This window comes from Trichomonas vaginalis, chromosome III, assembly GCF_026262505.1.
Source record: "Trichomonas vaginalis G3 chromosome III, whole genome shotgun sequence".
Classification (NCBI taxonomy): domain Eukaryota; phylum Parabasalia; order Trichomonadida; family Trichomonadidae; genus Trichomonas; species Trichomonas vaginalis.
In genome coordinates this window covers 24295091-24314004 of record NC_067205.1, presented here as the reverse complement: position 1 = coordinate 24314004, position 18914 = coordinate 24295091, and the positions used below count along the sequence as shown (strand labels likewise).

Sequence of the window (18914 nt, the reverse complement as noted above, 5' to 3'; positions counted from 1 at the left end):
CTTATAAATGAGTTCTTCATCAAGCTCTCGTGAACCTTCACCATCTATGAAACAAACTTTACCAAACGATTATGGAGCACCTATTGAATATTTCTTACGAGCTGCACAATGGCAAAGAGCAGTCTCACCAAGGTTAGGTGTTCCACCAGCTCCTGTCAAAAATAGCATTTGGTCAAGTCCTTATATAAAATATGGTCTCCCACTAGGTTTGCTAGCTACAGCAGGAGCAGTTATGATGTTGAAAAGAAATAAAGCAAATGTTGTAAATAATACTGAAGTAGCTGAAGTTAAACAAACTCCAACACCTTCACAAGCAAAACCTTCAATGACTCCTGAACCTATGGAAGTACAAACTCCTGTTCAAAAGTCAACTCCTAAACCGACTCCAACATTTAAACCAGAACCTACTCCTCAAATAAATCGTAAAACTCCTGCGTTTCCTTACTGAAAAAATAACGTTATTTTTATTTTATTTGAACATTTTATTTAGAGTAAAATGACGACTAAAGTCACTGAAGCAATGAAACAAAAGTTTTTGGTAGAATACATTAAATCGGAACTATTCCAGAAGGTTTTTACATTCATACTATGAAGGATGGTAGAGTTCAGTTTAGAAAGATAAAACAACCATTAGATAGAGAAGGTATATTAAGGAAGATTAAACTTCATGAGGACAACATTGCTAAACTTAGGAAGAAGTTAGAAGAGTTGGAGAAAGCAGACGACAGTGAGGAATAAAATATTTCATTAGTTTTATTTTTACTGAAAATTTTTATTTGGATGTAATGACGAAAACTATTGAGATAACAAACTACAACGGTCATGAGTTCAAGAATTTGTTCTTCGTTCCTCGTGAAAATACATTCTATCAGATACGAGGGAGAAAGGGTAAAGTTAGTTTGAGCGTTTATGACTACAAGCATAATGGAAAGTTTATACAAGCATATGATACAAACGGTAAGCGTGTTTCATTAGCTTTGTCAAAACTTACAGGTATAAACTATGACAGTGATTTTGACCTATATGAAGAAGAAAGTGAGTCAGAAGATTATGAGCTGTTATATGAAGCACAGCAATGGGAGGAGTTGCAATACTTTTGTAAGTGAGAACGTTTATTTTTACATTAGTGAAGTCGTTTGTGAAAACATTAGTGAGGTGAAGTGGTTGGTGGCTTTGTAAATATTTAAGGTTAAGTTAGTGTTGTCGTTTGTGTTGTAAAATATACGTTAACGGTTTCGTAAAGTGTCAAATTCACAAGTATTGGGTAAGGAGGCGCGCAGTGCCGCCGTACCCATGATATGTATACTAACTTTGGCTGCCTGACATCAAATTCGAATTCCAAAGGCGTTTCATCAGTCATGCCGTATTCTGAAATGCATCTGATGAAAAGCTTATAATGATCAGATTTGAGTTTTGATGTATCGATTGTATAATCAGGCATGTCAATATAATTCTTTACATTTTTAACTGGGGCGGTTAAAGGTGTTGTTTCTCTAATAACTGCTTCTCCTTTGGAATTAACCAAAAGTTTGGTAACTTTTACGTCAGAGTCAGTCTTTACAAGCAAATCTGTGAATTTAATTACATCTGAGGAGTAGAATATGTACTTATTTGGCTGTTGCCATATGATAGATGGATGCATTGTGTAAACAATGTCAAAATTAAAGATCATTGAATCATTGGATGAACCTGATTGGAATAGTTGATATTTGAGATTTTTCTTAGATAGCGGTTGGGCTGGGAATGATTGTGTCTCTCTATCAATGTAATATGGTGGATTTGTAATTGTTTTAATTGTTTCATATGGTCCATTATCAATTGATCTCTTAAGAACATATGTGTTCGTTGACATCAATGCTTCTGATTGGATAATGAAATCTAGTGGCTGATCTGCGAGTGCTGTAATGCTCTTCCTCTCGAGTGGGGTACTAACTCTAAGAGTATGTTCGTAAAGGAAGTTAATGCTAAAGCCATATTTGACAACTTCACCTGGAGATAATGTTCTGGAATTCCAATGCCAGCAAGCTTCAATATCGCCTTTTTGGACAAATGGTTGAGGTTCGCCATCAAATTTATACCATATCCTATTTGGATATTCATTATCTGGTAAGTTAACAACGCCATACCAAGAATGATCAGGAGGAATGTAATTTATTGAATCACGAAGATTTATGGTCATCTTATTGTCCTTATGGCTGTCTGTGGGATTTGTGACATAAAATGACTTAGGTTTCGCGCTTGAATCTTTGATTGGATAAATATAGTTATTTGATTCACCAAAAGGTGAGTAGATATCAGTATCAAGCCAGGCTGGATCAATTGTGCATCCAAACTTAAATGTTACATCTTCTTGGTTAATATTTTCGATCTTAATTATGAAATTTCCGCTGTCATCTGTTGCATAAGTTTCATAAGATAAATATAAGCCGGACACTGCAAAGTCTTCAGTATTTGTAGTGTAATGTGTGTCGCCATTTACATTTACTGCACATTGAATACCTTTATCAATAAATGTTGTAGGCAGAACATTGCCTTTAGAATTTAAGTAATTAGTCTTTCTAAAGTAGTATGTGTATTCTGATTTCTCGATTTGGACAGATGATGAATCTGCCAAAGCAAGAAGAAAAGAAATCATTTAAGTAAAAATGAATTGACAAACAAATATCGTCATATTCAAATTTGAATAGATTTTTTTGTTTTTGATTACAAATAATTGAAAATCAATGAATTCTTGAAATATGGAGAATTTATATCTAGTTTTCAAGTGGTCCTCATTCATATATAAAATTTTCATACAAAATGAATACTGTAAAACTCATGTAAATTATTCAAAAGGGATGTTCGGATTTGATAAAAAAAATAATATTGCATAATATGTAAGTATTATACCGAAAACTATAATTTATAAATTCAATTCAGAAAAAATCTGTTAATCGTAATCGTAGATTATTATAGGTGATAGTATTTAAGGGTGCACACGAGAGGATCATGTAAACTTCAGAATTTAGAACCTTATTTTTAGGCATTATCTTGGCTACCTATTTAGGCTCGAAAAGCAAAAAAATATCAAAAAATACAACTTGACTCCATTATGACCCTTTCATGGAGGTAGTTTTTATCCGCTAGTATTTTCCCTTTGAATCTCTTTACAATTCGAAATCAAATTCAAAACTCAGTAGAAGAAAGGAAGAATCGACTTACTACGGTTGTAATACGAATAAATACATATATTTAATTATTTTTATTTACATAATAATTGTTTGAAGCTCATATTCCAACAAATTTTTAAATAAAAACATTAAAATGTTGAAAATGTTCATATATTTTAATAGGGTTTTGGCACTTTATTGAGGAATTACTACATACATAGTCGAACTGAACTTGATATTTTGAAATTTAAATTATTTATCAAAATTAAAATTTAACTTGAAATTTATAATTATTTAGTCATATTTTGCATAATTCTAAGTAGATTTTGTAAAAAATCAAGAAAGAAAAATTTTAACGTGCTTTATTTTTTCTTTTTTATAATAATACATATTATTATATAATTAACATATTCATAATGTTTCACCCTTTCAAAAATATAATCCTCCTCCTCTCAAATAAACGTACATACGGGTGGCCTCTTTTTTCAAAAAATTAAAATTTGAAATTTTGGGCTCAAATATTAGAGATTTTTTCAACTTCAACGATATATGTTGTCTATATCAGACCTCCTTTCTTTTTGATACTTAACATTGTTCCTAAATCTTAGCCGTTAAGGCTGTTCTGAAAATATTTTTTTTCGAAAAAATTCGAAAAAAAATTCTTAAAATTCAAAAATCCCTTAATTCCTGAGGATTTTGGAAAAAAGTTTTTACATGAACATGTGTATATTATATGAAGTATATTGATAAGGTAAAAATCAAATTTTATTGCATATTCATCGAGAAAATAAACTAACGAATCCCTCAAAATTGAGAGGGTAATCCTCCTCCTCTCAAATAAACGTACATACGGGTGCACCCTTAAGTATATCAATAATGTTTTTTTAGTTTACATATTATTGATATTTGTATCATGCTGAAATGTGAGATCAATTCGATTGTATCATCGCTTATCTTGATGTGGTAAATTTTTGTCATTTCAACTATAAATGGAATAATTATAGGTTCAAAACGAACAGTGTAAATGTCGTCGAACATTTCAATGCATACGAATTTGAAATCAATATGTGTATCTTCTACAAGGTACTGATCAATGTATGATTTAAATTTTTAGAAAATTATCTCTGTTTTAGTTTAATAAAATAATATTGCGCGGTGAATTTGTATCTCAAAATTATGTAACTGTATCGGTAACAACTTCAAATGTCTTATTGACAAGATTTGTAAAAAAAAATCAAAAATATACTTGAGATCATATAAATGTGCTCTTCTCTTTATAACGTAAGAATTGATCAAAGATAACATGTGTACTACTGATTGATTTTGGAGGATTGCTATGATTAGAGACGATTTGATTAAATAATTCAATGAAAAATGGACTATTTGATTCATCAATTAGGAGATTCGATTGTTTGTATTCGATTGCACTTCTGCATTTGGTGAATTAGTTGTATCGTAAATCAAGGAAAGTTAATCATCTGCTGTGATACTCTTAAAAAATTAAAAGAACGAATTTTTTTTCTAAATACAATTAATGGCATCAGATGATTAGATTACTTTTTTAGAAATCATCAATCAAATTTGGCATATTTTTGAAAGAATATCTAAAGACAAGACACCCAATAAGAGTTTTTGTGCATACGGTTCTCGGCGCCTATGTCACATTCACAAAGGACTCCGTCTTTATTAGCAAACTCAGAAGAAATGTTTAACCAAAAGAAAAATTATTTCATCAAGACTAATAAATGTTTTAAAAAAGCAAATCACATCATTAACATATCAGTTTTAATTACAAAACTCAACGATACATAACAAATTTCTTCGAAATTTAAATTCTCATTAAAAAATTCTTTTGATACAAATTAAATAGCTACATATTCGATTTTCCCATTGATACGAACTTATTGTTTTCATTCAAGATTTACAAGAAATCAAATACTTATTTCACAACAACAAATATCTATTTTTACTCAAACACGAGCATGTATTTACTAATAAATTCATGTTTTTACATCATTACATTTGACAATACTATCAAAACAACCCCAAAATCAAACTAATTTTCGATATTCTTTATTCAGACCAGAGAATTCATATAAATCATCGATTACTCAAATTTAAGTATTCATTTAATGTAATAATTGTTAGATATTAGGCGTTTTATATAAAGATTCTCCCTATTTCAAATTTTCAAGCGAATTAAGTCGATATTTCATACATTTTATAATATACAAATCATGTGTAAGTACAATAGCTTTAATTATTTACAATATTGATCATTTTATTACGAAATCCAAAAATTTAATCAGCAAAATCGATGTTTTTATATAAGATTAGAATGATTTACATCATTGTTTCCATGCACTAGCTGTTAAAATGCTGATGACAGCTAAAAGAATCAAAATTTCATAACTTGAATATAAGATTCAAATGAATCGGCATTATTTGACATTTACATCATTGAAATGTCAAATAACGATTCATTTTTTTGATGAAAACAATGAAATTCAATCACGATTTTCAGATAACAGTATCAAAACACACATCAACTATGAATAATTTACACTTTGATCAATCACCTAATAATGTTTGGGAACTCTTTTACAATACTCCACCTAATTCAGAACCAATTCAAGGTACAAACGTTCAAGATCAACAAAAAATGAATGCTTCTTATATAACTGTATATTCATCACCATTACAACTAATAGTGCCATTTATTTTAATTCAAAAAAAGTTTCTTAACTCTGATTGTTCATTTAATGACTGCAGCAGTAATACGGAAGGTGGATCTCTCTACTTTTCCTGTGATAGTTCGATTGTCCAATACCGAACATGTGGCTACAAATCAAAAACAAACTCTCAAGAAGGACATCATTCATATGTTGAATTAGTTGTGAATCAAATAATAAAAATTATCTTTATGAAAGTTCTTTTTATGAATGCGGAAATTTAGAAAAATTTTCTACAAATTATCTTTGGTATGGAAATATTGAAGTTAAATCAATCAACACAAGTTTCTGTGAAGCATGGGACTCAGGAATACTTCTAAGATATCCAAATAGTCTAAGTAATGTAACATATTCATCATTTTGTAACACAACATCAAATTATAATTTTTTTAAATTAAGTTGGGGTAACTATAATTTTAATTTTTGTAATGTTTTGAATAATGAACACAAAAAATCTGATTTGGGAACATTCTATGCATGGACATCAACTGTTCATATTGAAAACTGTTCATTTCTTGGAAACACAGGATCAGGATTAGAATTTTTCATATATTCTGGTTCAATTACAGTTAAAGATTCTTTCTGTGACAGAATAATAGGTAAAAAAATCAGTTACAACAAATATGTTCAAAATATATATTCTATTCATAATCTTTCTCACTTTTCATCATATCTGTGTGAAACAGAGCTTCCTATTTTAGATAAAAAGCCTATGAGATCTGCTTTTGATTTATATCATCAATTTTCCTTTAGACGAAGGCGTTAATATTCATGATTTATGAATTTATATAATCAAAAAATTGTAATTAAAGACCATTATTAACGAAAGCATTCATCAATTGTTTAAGGCTCCGGTCCCACCCTCTCAATTTTAAAAGTTTTAATATCTCCACCAATATGAGTTTTTGATACTTTTATTTTAGTACATAATATCATTATGTAATACACTATAGTATAGTATATTTAAACTGAGTATTACTATTATAGTTCATCTTATCTGAGAATTCGGTATTTTGACAAATTTCAACTTTGACCGGTAAAACTATTTATAATCAAAAAAGTCCACGACATTTTATAGCATATTAGTGATACATTATATTGTTATTAGTAAACTTGATTTACAATCTCTTCTAGATGAGTAATTTGTTTTTTTGAAAAAATCTGACAAATCACTTTTTGACAGAATCTAGATATTTTTGATTTGTGAAAGTTTTAATAATATGATAAGGTTTATATATGCTATCATAATATAATAAAATCATATAATGTTACATTATCGCTATATATGTCGAATATTAAAAATTGTATATTAACATTTTTTGTCATATCTTGATAATAAAGAAAAAACTCTCAGTTCCCCTTCGACAAATTGTTAGAATGCAACTAAAGTTTATTTTGATATAGTGAGTTTGCTTCTAAAAAAATATATGAAAGAAGAATTAGATTTGCAAGACCCCTATAAAAAACGATTTTTGCGTCGAGAATAACTTCATGCACGATTAATTGATATGATAATAAAAATCATATATGATAATTACTTAATATAGGCAACAATATTGTATTAATCACTTTTTGTCAAAACGGTTTTTCGATAATTGAGTATTCAATTTTCCAAAAATCCATTCAATAATTTGATTTATAATTCAACGTATAAGAAAAAACTCTCAGTTCCCCTTCGACAATTTGTAAAGAAAATTATATAGTTTCTGTCGACACTATTTGTATATTCTACCTTCTTCGGTATTTCGAAGAATTAGGTTTGCAAATTTGATATTTTTGATGTATTTTTTCAAATTGAGAGTATTTTTGACGATAGAAGTAGGTGTTTTTTGAATTACAATTTTATATTGATGTGCATGATAAAAATTTGAACTTATATTATGGTGACATACTATAAGTCATAATGTATTAATATACAAAAGATATTATCAAAAAATTCCTTTCCAATATGTATAAACAAATCGATTTTTTAAATTAAATTTAAACCTTAAACTCAATATATTAAAAAGTGACATTATTTTAATTAGAAGTCCAAAAATCCATAGTCATAGAATTATCAAATGATTGAAAATTGTTATAATTGGGCACATTATACTCATTTATGAATTTACTATACTATATACTTTGCAAATTTAAAAATCCAAATTTTCAATTTTTAAAATATCATTATTTATCATATATCAAATAGTAAAGTTAGTATATATCATGTTTAAAACGATAATATACTCAAATTCGAAAATTTTAAAAATAGATAATATTTAATTTTTACAAAATATTGGTATATGTGCAATCTATTGGTATATTTTTACTCCTTATTAGACACTCGTCCTAACTATATGCAGTAATCACGCAGGACCGGAGCCTTAATATCAATTGAAATATGAAAAACTTTATATTCAAAAGATGATGCGGCTTGATTTCTCAATTTAATTTTCAAAGAGTTCGTATTTGTTACAGTGAATTTAAATAATTAGTACTGATATAGTAATGCAATAATATCGGGAACATGGCTCTTAATTTCGAAATAGGTTTTCTTTGTAAGGCATCTAAGTATTAACAAACTGATATTTCAATAAAGAGTTCAATATTATAATAGAAATTTGCTATGACAGAAAGAATAAAACTATAGCAAAAAGAATTATTGTTATTTCGATGATATTTTGTAATATTCTTCGTTTACAAATGATTGGACATTGTATCTTGGGGAGATGTTGGATAATAAATTTAACGATTTCTTATTCAATTCTATTATATCAGTTAGTATGGGTAAGTCGTGTACTGTGGCACTGCGCGCCTCCGTACACCACTTAGCGGTTTTGACACTTTACAAAATCGTTAACGTATATTTTACAACACAAACGACAACACTAACTTAACCTTAAATATTTACAAAGCCGCCAACCACTTCACCTCACTAATGTAAAAAATAAACGTTCTCACTTACAAAAGTATTGCAACTCCTCCCATTGCTGTGCTTCACATAACAGCTCATAATCTTCTGACTCACTTTCTTCTTCATATAGGTCAAAATCACTGTCAAAATAAATGTTAGTAAGTTTTGACAAAGCTAATGAAACACGCTTACCGTTTGTATCGTATGCTTGTATAAACTTTCCATTCTTCATTCCTTCATAAACGCTCAAACTAATTTTACCCTTTCTCCCTCGTATCTGATAGAATGTATTTTCACGAGGAACGAAGAACAAATTCTTGAACTCATGACCGTTGTAGTTTGTTATCTCAATAGTTTTCGTCATTTACATCCAAATAAAAATAAAAAATAAAATAAAAAATAAACTTAAAAATTAATGATATCACCACCCTCACACGTATGAAAACATAGCACAAAAATAAATTTAGGTGAAGTGGTGAGATCTCACCTCTTTTTTCACCTGTTTTTTCACCCTGTTGAATTCATTGCTTTATAACTCTCTTCCTTGGTTTCTTTTTAGTTGCTTTCTTCACGTCTGTCTCCAACTTGACTGTCTTTCTTCTTCGTCCATAATGATACCAATTACTTCCACCAGTCAATGGGTCAAATGGTCTTTCGTAAGGGTTTCCATACATTCCATAGGGACCATACGGAAGAACTACTGGTGGAGAAGAAACATTTTCTTTAGTTCCATCGACTCTATTTAAATGCATTGTTTCACCTTTCATCTGGTCATTAAAGTCTTTTGCGTGTTTTGCAAACTCATCGTCCTTTCCTAAAGCATTTTCTGACTCAGTCACAACCAAATTGGATGCTTTATTTATGAGCCCGATTTTATTTAATCTTAACTTCTTTGCAACCCAGCCTCCAATCTTCCCTTTATTTGCATCTAATGTCTTCGAAACCCTTCCTCCACTCATTTTATTTACTGCGTCATAAGCTCCAAGTGCTTTTGCTCCAAATGCTAATGCTTTTGTTCCCATTGCGCCTAAAGCTGCCCAAGCTACCATTTACCCCATATTAAAATCATCTCTCTTCAATATTATCTCATAAAAGTTCTCGTTACTGGAGAAAGTCAATGAAACATAAGCGTTCTCACGGGCTTCGCCCTCACCGCTTTGCGGTCTATCTAACTTCTTTCTTATATCATCTATACGCTTCAAAATGTCTGAACAATTGCTAACATCTTCTACAACAGTTATTTCATCATGAATGACCTTCAAGAACAAGCTCATTTAATATGCTATTAAAATCATTTCAATAATGAGTCCATCCTTTCCATCTTTAGGTAGCACAACATCTTTCATTGAAGAAGGTTCGACAAGTCTTATGTTAAACTTACTGACAAAGTTTGTTATACTATAATGCTTTGGCGGCGAATACATGTAGTTTGAAAGACATAATATAGATTCTTCAGCAAATTCACTTATACTGGATTTTATAACAATGTTCTCACGAGACCAAATACCACCAATTGACAATCTTGTAAGCAATCCTGCTGAACCTTCTACTGTAAACGTCGATGGTAACATTCCACGAAGGTCATCTATTGACATCGTTGAGTCACTGTATTTAAATATTTTCTTAAAGCAATCGTCATTATCTAACCATGCAATAGCTTTGAAATTTTCATTCGAATATACATCTGCTTCATTAAATGTAAAACCTGACTTCTTTGCAGAGATGACTTTAAAATCTATTGAGTTTGTTTCAAAATTATATGCTATGCTAACTTCTGAAGGTAATGGATGTCCTTCCGCAGTCAGTTGTTCTCTCACTACCGTTTGAAGCTTTGTGTTAAAAACTTTCATGTCATCTCCTGTATCTAAGTTCACATACACAGCAACAGGGAAACTATCTTGCTTCTTTGTTTCATCATTATACCTCAAAACATTAAAGTTCTTCAATAATATTGTTCTTCCTGCTGGAATACTTCGAACCTGTCTGATTTCAATAGCTTTCTCACCTCCTACATACTCTACCCAGTGTCTTGGATATTCATAAGTATACTGACTTTCTTGAATTTTGGTTGGTTTCATCATAACGTGTTCATAGTATATCTTTATACTCTTGTCAGTTAGACTCGGTGCTATGTTCTGAATATTTCTGACTTGCATTTTTAATGGAGATAAAATGAAGCATTTAATACATGATGTAGATGAAGACATGAATGAAACTACAGACAAACTTAACTCTTCTCTTATTCTTCCTTTCAGTAAGGACTATGAGTTCTGTTCAAATGGTGTTTATTTCTATTGTGGAAAGATGGGTTCGGGTAAGACATTTAACCTCATTCGTCATATACTCATAACAGAACGTTTAGGAAATGACTCTTACTATGACCAAATCATTATATCAGCAACTTCAGACTCTATGGATTCAACAGCGAAAACATTTATGTCAAAAGTTCAAGCCTCTGTCGTTAAAGTTCCAGACAGTGAACTCATTGAATTTCTTCAACGTTACATTCGACGTAAGAGAAAATATTATGCCATCGTTGAATTTATACAGTCAGGAATGCAAAAGACTTCTGAGGAGATGGAAAGAATTATTGACAAACACCACTTACGTCAATACTCAGGAGTTTACGATATGAAACGACTTACAAACTACATTCTGTCAAAACTTTCAAAATACCCCTTCAAAAAATATCCTTCAAATACTTTGTTAGTTTGCGACGACTTCGCCGGAAAAGGTTTAGTGTCAAAGCCTGACTCACCATTAGCTAACATCATAACTAAAGTCAGACATTACCATTTAACTGTAGCAATACTTATGCAAACATGGAGGTTTTTAGCTTTAAACATAAAACGTCTCATAACTGACTTCGTTATCTTTCAAGGTTTCTCACGCTATGATATTGAACTCATTTGGAAACAGTCAGGTATAACATTACCTTTTGAAGAAATTTGGGAAGCATATAAGTCTCTCATCTCTCCTCGTTCATACCTTGAGATTCATATCATGACTAATACCATTAAAGTCAAAAATATTCCATGGGAACGACCAACATTGTTTTAAAGTTTAACCTTCAATTGACTGATGGTAAACAAATTCCATGCATCTCTGTCGCCATTTCTGTTAATATTTTTGCTGTCATTCATATCATCCACTTCCCCATCCGTTAGCTTTTGAGGATATGCGTTAGAATAGCTGTTCTTAAATGAAGGCTTTTCACCTTTGAGAGCATAAACTCTATAACTTTCTGCATACTTTATGTTTGAACCTCCTGAGCCATCATTGACATAAATTTTTATAGGCTTCCACCCTTTGTTCATGTTCCTGCTTCTTCCCTTAGCTCTTTTGTTCAGTAGTTCTACATCTTTATACACAGCTCCTGTCTCAGTGAATTCAACAATATTTTCATTCGTTAGCTTTACATTCAAACCTTGTCGAGTATATTGTTCATTTCATACATATAAAAGGTTTTTATTCTATATGAAATGAGAAGCAAATCCATCTTAGCTGGTGCCGTTAATGTTCCAATTGAACCAACATCAAATGTTGACTCACGAACGACAAACAATATTGTCATAAAGAACTATAGTTCAGAGTGTTTGAAAGAACCAGAACCAGAGCTGAAATCCGTGAATTTAAACACAGCTTCAAACGCTAACGCTACATCAGATGTTAAGTTAGAGTATCCACCACTGGACCAAATTCTTTCAAGAGAAGCCAACGACAATCCTTACACAAATGTTCAAACAAATCCTTCAGATAACGTAGACCATTACCTTCTTCAGTTATACCAAACTATCTTACTCAAAGACGATAAGAAGCTTTTGACAAATCTTATAAGCAAGAACCAAATAATTCTAACAAAGGAGGACCTTGAAAATGTTATCTCACGAATAACAGGGAAACAATGTGTCATTGACTATCTCGACCCTGAAATCGAATGCTGTGGTCAAACGCCAATATTCATGAAAATAGGTAACATCCGCATCATTGAAACACCAGGAACTACAGGAGTTGAGTTTAAGTATAAATATTCGAACGAGTATACAAAACTTTCAACAGAATATAAACTTTGCTTGAAATATGTTTTAGTAAATTAAAGCAATTTGTAATATCTATCCAAAACTTCTTCAACAGTATCGAACTCATCTTCATAATGCAAACCTAATCTTATTGACTTGGTGCAGTTTTCACTAACACAATATTTTTCTGTTCTCTTGACTGACATAACTAACTCATTTGTTTCATCAAACAGCAACAACCAAAGTTCATGACCTAATACATAACATTCATACTTTATATTTTAGCTCTGAGTTCTCTTGCAAGCTGTTGCATTTAATATTTTCTAAAAAGTCAACTTCAACAGTCATTCGCACTGGTGCCTTCAGTTCTACAGGCTCGCCTTGAAAGTCAACAAGAGTCTGAATTGCATGTCTTTCAAATTATGAGGACTAATGCGAACCCATTTACCTAAATGAGTTGCTATGACAGGAACGTTTGGAATGAACATTGAATTTACTTCATAACAGAAAGATTTATACTCTACTGAACCTTTACTATTAACTCCTGAAATGCCTGTGACATTAGCTATTTTAGACTCAATGTATAAACAATTGCCATAACATACGTATGGAACAGATTTCATCTCAATCGTTTTGTCAACACTTTTCAAAGGTAGTTGCATATGGTATGCACCCAAAAGCAATTGAACTCTATGACTCATTCGTGTTATCTTGAACTCTTTCTTGCTACTGAACTTCAATGTTCCCTCAGAAGAGAGTTTGACATCTATGTTGTCAATAGTTTCTTCATTTATGAGAGTATCTATGACTCCAGCAATTTTATCTATTCTATACTCTGCTCTGTTAGGAAATGTTATAAAACTTCTTTTGTCATCTATTTCAATCTCTATGAAATCTGTTTCATCTGTTATGACAAAAGTTGCGATAGTATTGAAGTCAACAACTCTGAAAGCAAGCGCTTCATTCTGAAGACCTAAGTTTGTTTGTAGCTTTACTGTCCCGTATTCGTTTGGGTCTGTACTTTGCAAATAGAACAACATTTTATTCTCATTAAAATATGACTATTGCTGCATATGCGTATGAAACAAATGAAGCAAGAAGAGCACATGAACTAGTAAACGAAAACTCAACTTTAACCATTGAAGGCAATGATTTAGTCATTGACGATGGAAAAACTAAAAAAGTCATTGATTTCGATACTTTTAACACTTATGACCCATTCATTACAATAAGTAAAGTTCCTATCATAAATGATGGAACGGTGCAATATATAAATTCTACAGTAGATGCCTCATTAGTGAAAGTATTAAATGTTCTCATTGAATTGTTAAAGAGCTTTCGATTTGACGACAACATTAAATGCCTAAAGAATTTAGTCATGAATGAGAAACAAATTCTTGGCGTTGCTGGTAGCAGTAATGATGTACACCTTATGACATTAGAATATTATAACGAACATAAAGATGAACTGAAAGGAGAGAAGGGTGACACCGGACCTCAAGGACCTCAAGGACCACAAGGAATACAAGGAATTCAAGGAATTCAAGGAATTCAAGGACCTCAAGGCGAAAACGGTTTGGATGGAAAGGATGGAAAGGATGGAAAAACTGCTAAATCATGGATATGGGACCTTATAAATACTGGTTTAACAGCTGCTTCATATGGAGTTCTTCAATACCAAATCGGAAAGATATGGGCAGTACTTGGTGAACAAGTTTTAGATGACGTTAAAAATGCTTTGAACTTCATTTCAAATGGTTCGGATACTATTAAAACTTTATCTGGTTGGATGCAAGAAACAAGGAGTCAAATAGATACTGTAAGACGTATAGCAAACAATGCACGTACGGGATTGGATACTTTACGAGAAGCACAAAATACACTAAAGGAAGCAAATGATATTCTTGGCTCAGTATCAGACATGCATGAAGATTGGCTTAAAGGTATTGACAAATCTTTAAAAAATCACAGTCAGTCTATTGCTGACTACAAGAAAAGTATAGATTTTTTACATAGTGCTATGGACGTACATGATGGAAGCATAAGGAACTTACTTAATGCTAACAATAACTTACCAGGAACTATTAAAGCATTTATAAAGTCCTTTGTAAAACCTGGTGCTCTAACATTTAGGTCTTTGAGAGCAAGAGCATTGAAGTCAAGAGATGCAGAAACTCCAACAGAACCTACAGAAGGAACTGAAACAACAGAAACTCCAAAAGAACCACCAAAACCAACAGCTAATGAAATATTGTTCGAATATTTTCCAAGGTACTCTGTTCTCATTGCATACATTCAAGAAATACTTAAGAAAGCAGACTTGACTTTAGGAGATGATGAAAGTTCTGTATATCTTTCGTTCCAGTTTCAAATAGCAGAACTTTTGAGACAGATATGCTTAATGTATGACAACATCTCTGATTTCACAAGATATGATGACGACCATGACCCCGAACATGGTGAAGAAGAAGTTTTACAAACATCCATTAAGACAGGAAAGGTTTTAACTCAAAGTCTCATTATTGACACCAAAGATGGCGAAGTGGACGTTCTTCAAGAGCTGAAGAAAAATACTTCTTCGGGAGGTGGTGGTAGGCATGAACTTGAAATAAATGAGATAGAAGAGAAATTAGCCGAAAAAGCAGATAAAGAACATAAACACAATATCTCCGATATAAATGAACTTCAAGCTACATTAAATAGTAAAGCGGACAAAAATGAACTTGACGCAATGAACAAAGTTTTGAAATCTCATAAACACAATATCTCCGATATAAATGAACTTCAAACTTCTTTAGACAACAAAGCAGACAAAAACCATACACATGAATCCTTCACTACTGTTAGAGCAGACGACATAATATTGAACTATGATTTGGGTTCAAGTGCACCTTTAGAGAATCCGAGTACAAGCGTAAAAGATACACTAAACTCCTTAAATGGTAAATGTATGAATATCGAAGATCATGCCAGAAACTTTGAAGCACATGAACTACCAGCAATGTTAGATAAGAAAGCTGACAAGAACCATACACATAAATCCTTCACTACTGTTAGAGCAGACGACATAATATTGAACTTTGACCTTGGTTCAAGTGCACCATTAGAAAATCCAAGTACAAGCGTAAAAGATACTCTTAACAATTTAGATAAGAGTTGCAGGAATATCGAAGATCATGCCAGAAACTTTGAAGCATATGAACTACCCACAATGTTAGACAAGAAAGCAGACAAAACAGAGCTTCAAACATTAAAGACAGAAATACTTCAAACATTATATCCTATAGGCTCTATTTATACGTCAATGAACTCAACAAATCCCGCAAGTGTTTTAGGTTTTGGTACATGGCAGCAGATTGTAGACAAATTCTTATACTGTGCTAACTTTTCAAAGCAAACAGGAGGTTCGAAGAAAATTACTGAAGCAAACCTTCCACCGCACACTCATACAGGAACTACAAACTTTTCTGGCGACCATAGCCACTCATTAAGAGACCATCCATTATACAACTCAGAGTATGAAGCTGGCAATGATGTTTTATCTCCATCTTATAACAATGCAGCAAAAAAGACTTTTCGACAAACTGAACCGGGAGGAAATCATGTCCATACTTTCACAACAAATCCAACAGGCTCGGGTGCAGATTACATGCCACCATTTGTGACTGTATTTGCATGGTACCGCGTTCAATGAACGCGCTTGAGCCTAGAATAAAATCTTTAACTTTACATAAATGAGCTTGAAAGAAGTATTCGAACAACATCCATGGAGGTCATTTAAGAAGTTCAATGAAGCTGCAAAGAGTTGGGGATTTACTAACAGAGCTGAAGTGAAAAGGTTCTTTGACAAAAATGTTGTACATCAAACAAAAATAAACCCTTACGACTACTTTTTACCAATTTACTCCAACACTCCTGACGCATACCAATTTGACACTCTCATTCAAAGCAGAAAAGGAGGACATAAACCATTCCTCATCTTCATTAATGTTAACACTCGTAAAGCATATGCATATCCAATGAAAAATAAAGGAACTCGTGAAGTGTTAAGAGTTTTACAAAAGTTTGTAGCAGAACATAGCCCAAGTACTTTAACATCAGACCAAGACAGTGCATACCTCAGCAATGAAATCACAGATTTTCTCATTAAGCATAACATAACTCACTACACTACTGAAGACCATAACCATAACATACTCGGCATCATAAACCGCTTCATAAGAACGCTCAGAGATTTAAACCAAGAGCGAGACTTTACCGAAGAAACAATGAAACATTTTCTCGAAGTATATAATTCCTCAACACATTCTACAACAGGACATACACCAAATTCAATGACACAACAACAAGAAGAAAAGTATATACAAAAGAAACGAAGTCAAACACAAAATATCAGAAATTCAACACAATTTACCCTCATTCCTGGTACAAAAGTTCGTGTAGTTCTTGACGACAAACCGTTGACAAAGAAACGTTTAAGGTTAAGTAGAAACTATTATATCGTAGACTCTACGCAAGGTAATGGATATCTTATAAAAGCTGCTGACGACTCTATTGCGTTTTATCCTCGTCATAAATTAGTCGAAAGTAGTAATGGCAAACTTGCTGAAACCATTGACGAAGCAAAGCGAGGAGTGGTTATTGAAATACTTGGCTATAACACAAACAATGACACTTATAAAGCAAGATATGAAGGAGGCGTTGAAGATGTTATACCATCTAAAAACTTGAGAGAGTCAAAGCCAACACATCTGGGACCATTAGAGCGGGAGTACTGGAAAGACAAAAATATGCCAGAAAGAATAAGAAAATTCTTCTAAACTTTTTCATTAGATGTAAATCAGACAAAATATATTTTAGGTGAAGAGGTGAGATCTCACCTGTTTTTTCACCCCCGTGAATTTTCATGAATTTTCACAAAAGACCAAAAATAATGTTTAGGTGAAGAGGTTAGATCTCACCTGTTTTTTCACCTCTTTTTTCACCCTCGTGAATTTTCATGAATTTCCTTAAGATAGAAAAAATAAAGTTAGTTTTATTTTATTTATTTTTTTTATTTTGTATGTAAAGATATGATTTCAACAATCGGCACAACAACAATTCAAACAACAGCACCAAATTCGTTAGTCATGAATCCTACGTCAATGTTAGTAGAAATGAAAAGCTTCATTCCTTCTTCATATACTTTCGAAACAAAAATCCAGAAGATAAAGCAAGAACTTTTAACAAGTAATTTAGACTGTAGTGCGAAAGATGAAACAAATGAAGAATATCTTTATGAAATGCAGGACATTATTGACCATTTACCTAAACTACCTGAAATCCAACAACAAAAACTCACTATTCCTGAATTCGACGAAATTGAAGTCAAACCAACTGACTCAGTAGAAATAAAGAAGTTCATACGTAAAGTAAATTATGAATTCCTTGGTTTTCATTGCAACCATAAAGTTATGGACAAAGATTGCGACATGGTATATAAGAATGTTTCTGACATATATAAATCTGAAGAATTTAAGACATACGATAACTTTGTTTCATTAGTTGCTGAATGTGTTTGGGAAATAAGAGATAAAGATAGAAGAGGCAAAGTATGGAACGAACAACTAAGACCCGCTATGTTTGAGATGAAGAGAGCAATTGACGCCTTAGTTGTTCTAGCAGGTCAAATTTCAATGTATAACGCAAAAATGAACCCGCAATGTTCTAAATGTAAAGCAGCAATAAGAAAATATAACTACTCCGTCAAAGAGATAGAAAGAATGCGAAACGACTATGCAGACTTAAAGACAGAAGCAGAAAAGCCAGCAGAAGATAAAATGGACATGTTAGCATTTCTTAATAAAAATTATCCAACAGCAGAAGATTTCCTTCTGTCTGACGTCAAGAAGAAATATAAAGAGACTTTCGGCATTGTTAAAACATTCGATGTACTAAAAGAAGAAATAGAAGCTACGAAATTGTTTAGAGTCTCAAATATACATCGTACAATTCATGTAAAACGCTTGTGAAAAAAGAGGTGAGAAAAGAGGTGAAAAAAGAGGTGAGATCTAACCTCTTCACCTAAACATTATTTTTGGTCAAAGCTTCCACGAGAGAAAAGATTCCTCATTCGCAAAGG

General features: G+C 32.0%; 8 protein-coding genes and 2 pseudogenes across 10 annotated transcripts, besides 4 other annotated features; 7 read left to right on the top strand and 3 right to left on the bottom strand.

The window, feature by feature from the left end:
- Positions 1 to 1311: part of a mobile genetic element that runs on past the window's edge.
- TVAGG3_0755840 (kinase C-related family) lies at positions 236 to 448 on the top strand (the record flags this gene model as incomplete). Its single annotated transcript, XM_051245421.1, has 1 exon — positions 236 to 448. The coding sequence occupies one exon, from the start codon at positions 236 to 238 to the stop codon at positions 446 to 448; it is 213 nt and encodes a 70-aa protein (XP_051092008.1).
- On the top strand, positions 497 to 738 carry TVAGG3_0755830 (annotated as a pseudogene). The gene has a single exon. A coding segment is annotated over exon 1 (242 nt).
- Positions 1312 to 2969: 1658 nt separating the features above from the next.
- Positions 2970 to 4010: a mobile genetic element.
- Positions 4011 to 6728: 2718 nt separating this feature from the next.
- Positions 6729 to 8244: a mobile genetic element.
- A 410-nt stretch (positions 8245 to 8654) lies between these two features.
- Positions 8655 to 18914: part of a mobile genetic element that runs on past the window's edge.
- On the bottom strand, positions 8818 to 9138 carry TVAGG3_0755790 (uncharacterized protein; the record flags this gene model as incomplete). The annotated part of the gene is made up of 1 exon (XM_001290486.1): positions 8818 to 9138. One exon carries the CDS (start codon positions 9136 to 9138, stop codon positions 8818 to 8820), a length of 321 nt encoding a protein of 106 aa, XP_001290487.1.
- On the bottom strand, positions 9296 to 9823 carry TVAGG3_0755780 (protein of unknown function, DUF4107 family; the record flags this gene model as incomplete). The annotated part of the gene is made up of 1 exon (XM_001290487.1): positions 9296 to 9823. One exon carries the CDS (start codon positions 9821 to 9823, stop codon positions 9296 to 9298), a length of 528 nt encoding a protein of 175 aa, XP_001290488.1.
- Positions 12257 to 12871, top strand: TVAGG3_0755770 (uncharacterized protein; the record flags this gene model as incomplete). The annotated part of the gene is made up of 1 exon (XM_051245420.1): positions 12257 to 12871. One exon carries the CDS (start codon positions 12257 to 12259, stop codon positions 12869 to 12871), a length of 615 nt encoding a protein of 204 aa, XP_051092007.1.
- On the bottom strand, positions 13131 to 13833 carry TVAGG3_0755760 (annotated as a pseudogene). Its single transcript has one exon. A coding segment is annotated over exon 1 (703 nt).
- TVAGG3_0755750 (organellar and viral DNA polymerase type B) lies at positions 14172 to 15046 on the top strand (the record flags this gene model as incomplete). Its single annotated transcript, XM_051245419.1, has 1 exon — positions 14172 to 15046. A coding segment is annotated over one exon (875 nt), but the record flags the coding sequence as incomplete, so codon positions are not given.
- Positions 15195 to 16487, top strand: TVAGG3_0755740 (keratin-associated protein family; the record flags this gene model as incomplete). The annotated part of the gene is made up of 1 exon (XM_051245418.1): positions 15195 to 16487. The coding sequence occupies one exon, from the start codon at positions 15195 to 15197 to the stop codon at positions 16485 to 16487; it is 1293 nt and encodes a 430-aa protein (XP_051092005.1).
- Positions 16528 to 17613, top strand: TVAGG3_0755730 (integrase core domain containing protein family; the record flags this gene model as incomplete). The annotated part of the gene is made up of 1 exon (XM_051245417.1): positions 16528 to 17613. One exon carries the CDS (start codon positions 16528 to 16530, stop codon positions 17611 to 17613), a length of 1086 nt encoding a protein of 361 aa, XP_051092004.1.
- On the top strand, positions 17866 to 18804 carry TVAGG3_0755720 (organellar and viral DNA polymerase type B; the record flags this gene model as incomplete). Its single annotated transcript, XM_051245416.1, has 1 exon — positions 17866 to 18804. One exon carries the CDS (start codon positions 17866 to 17868, stop codon positions 18802 to 18804), a length of 939 nt encoding a protein of 312 aa, XP_051092003.1.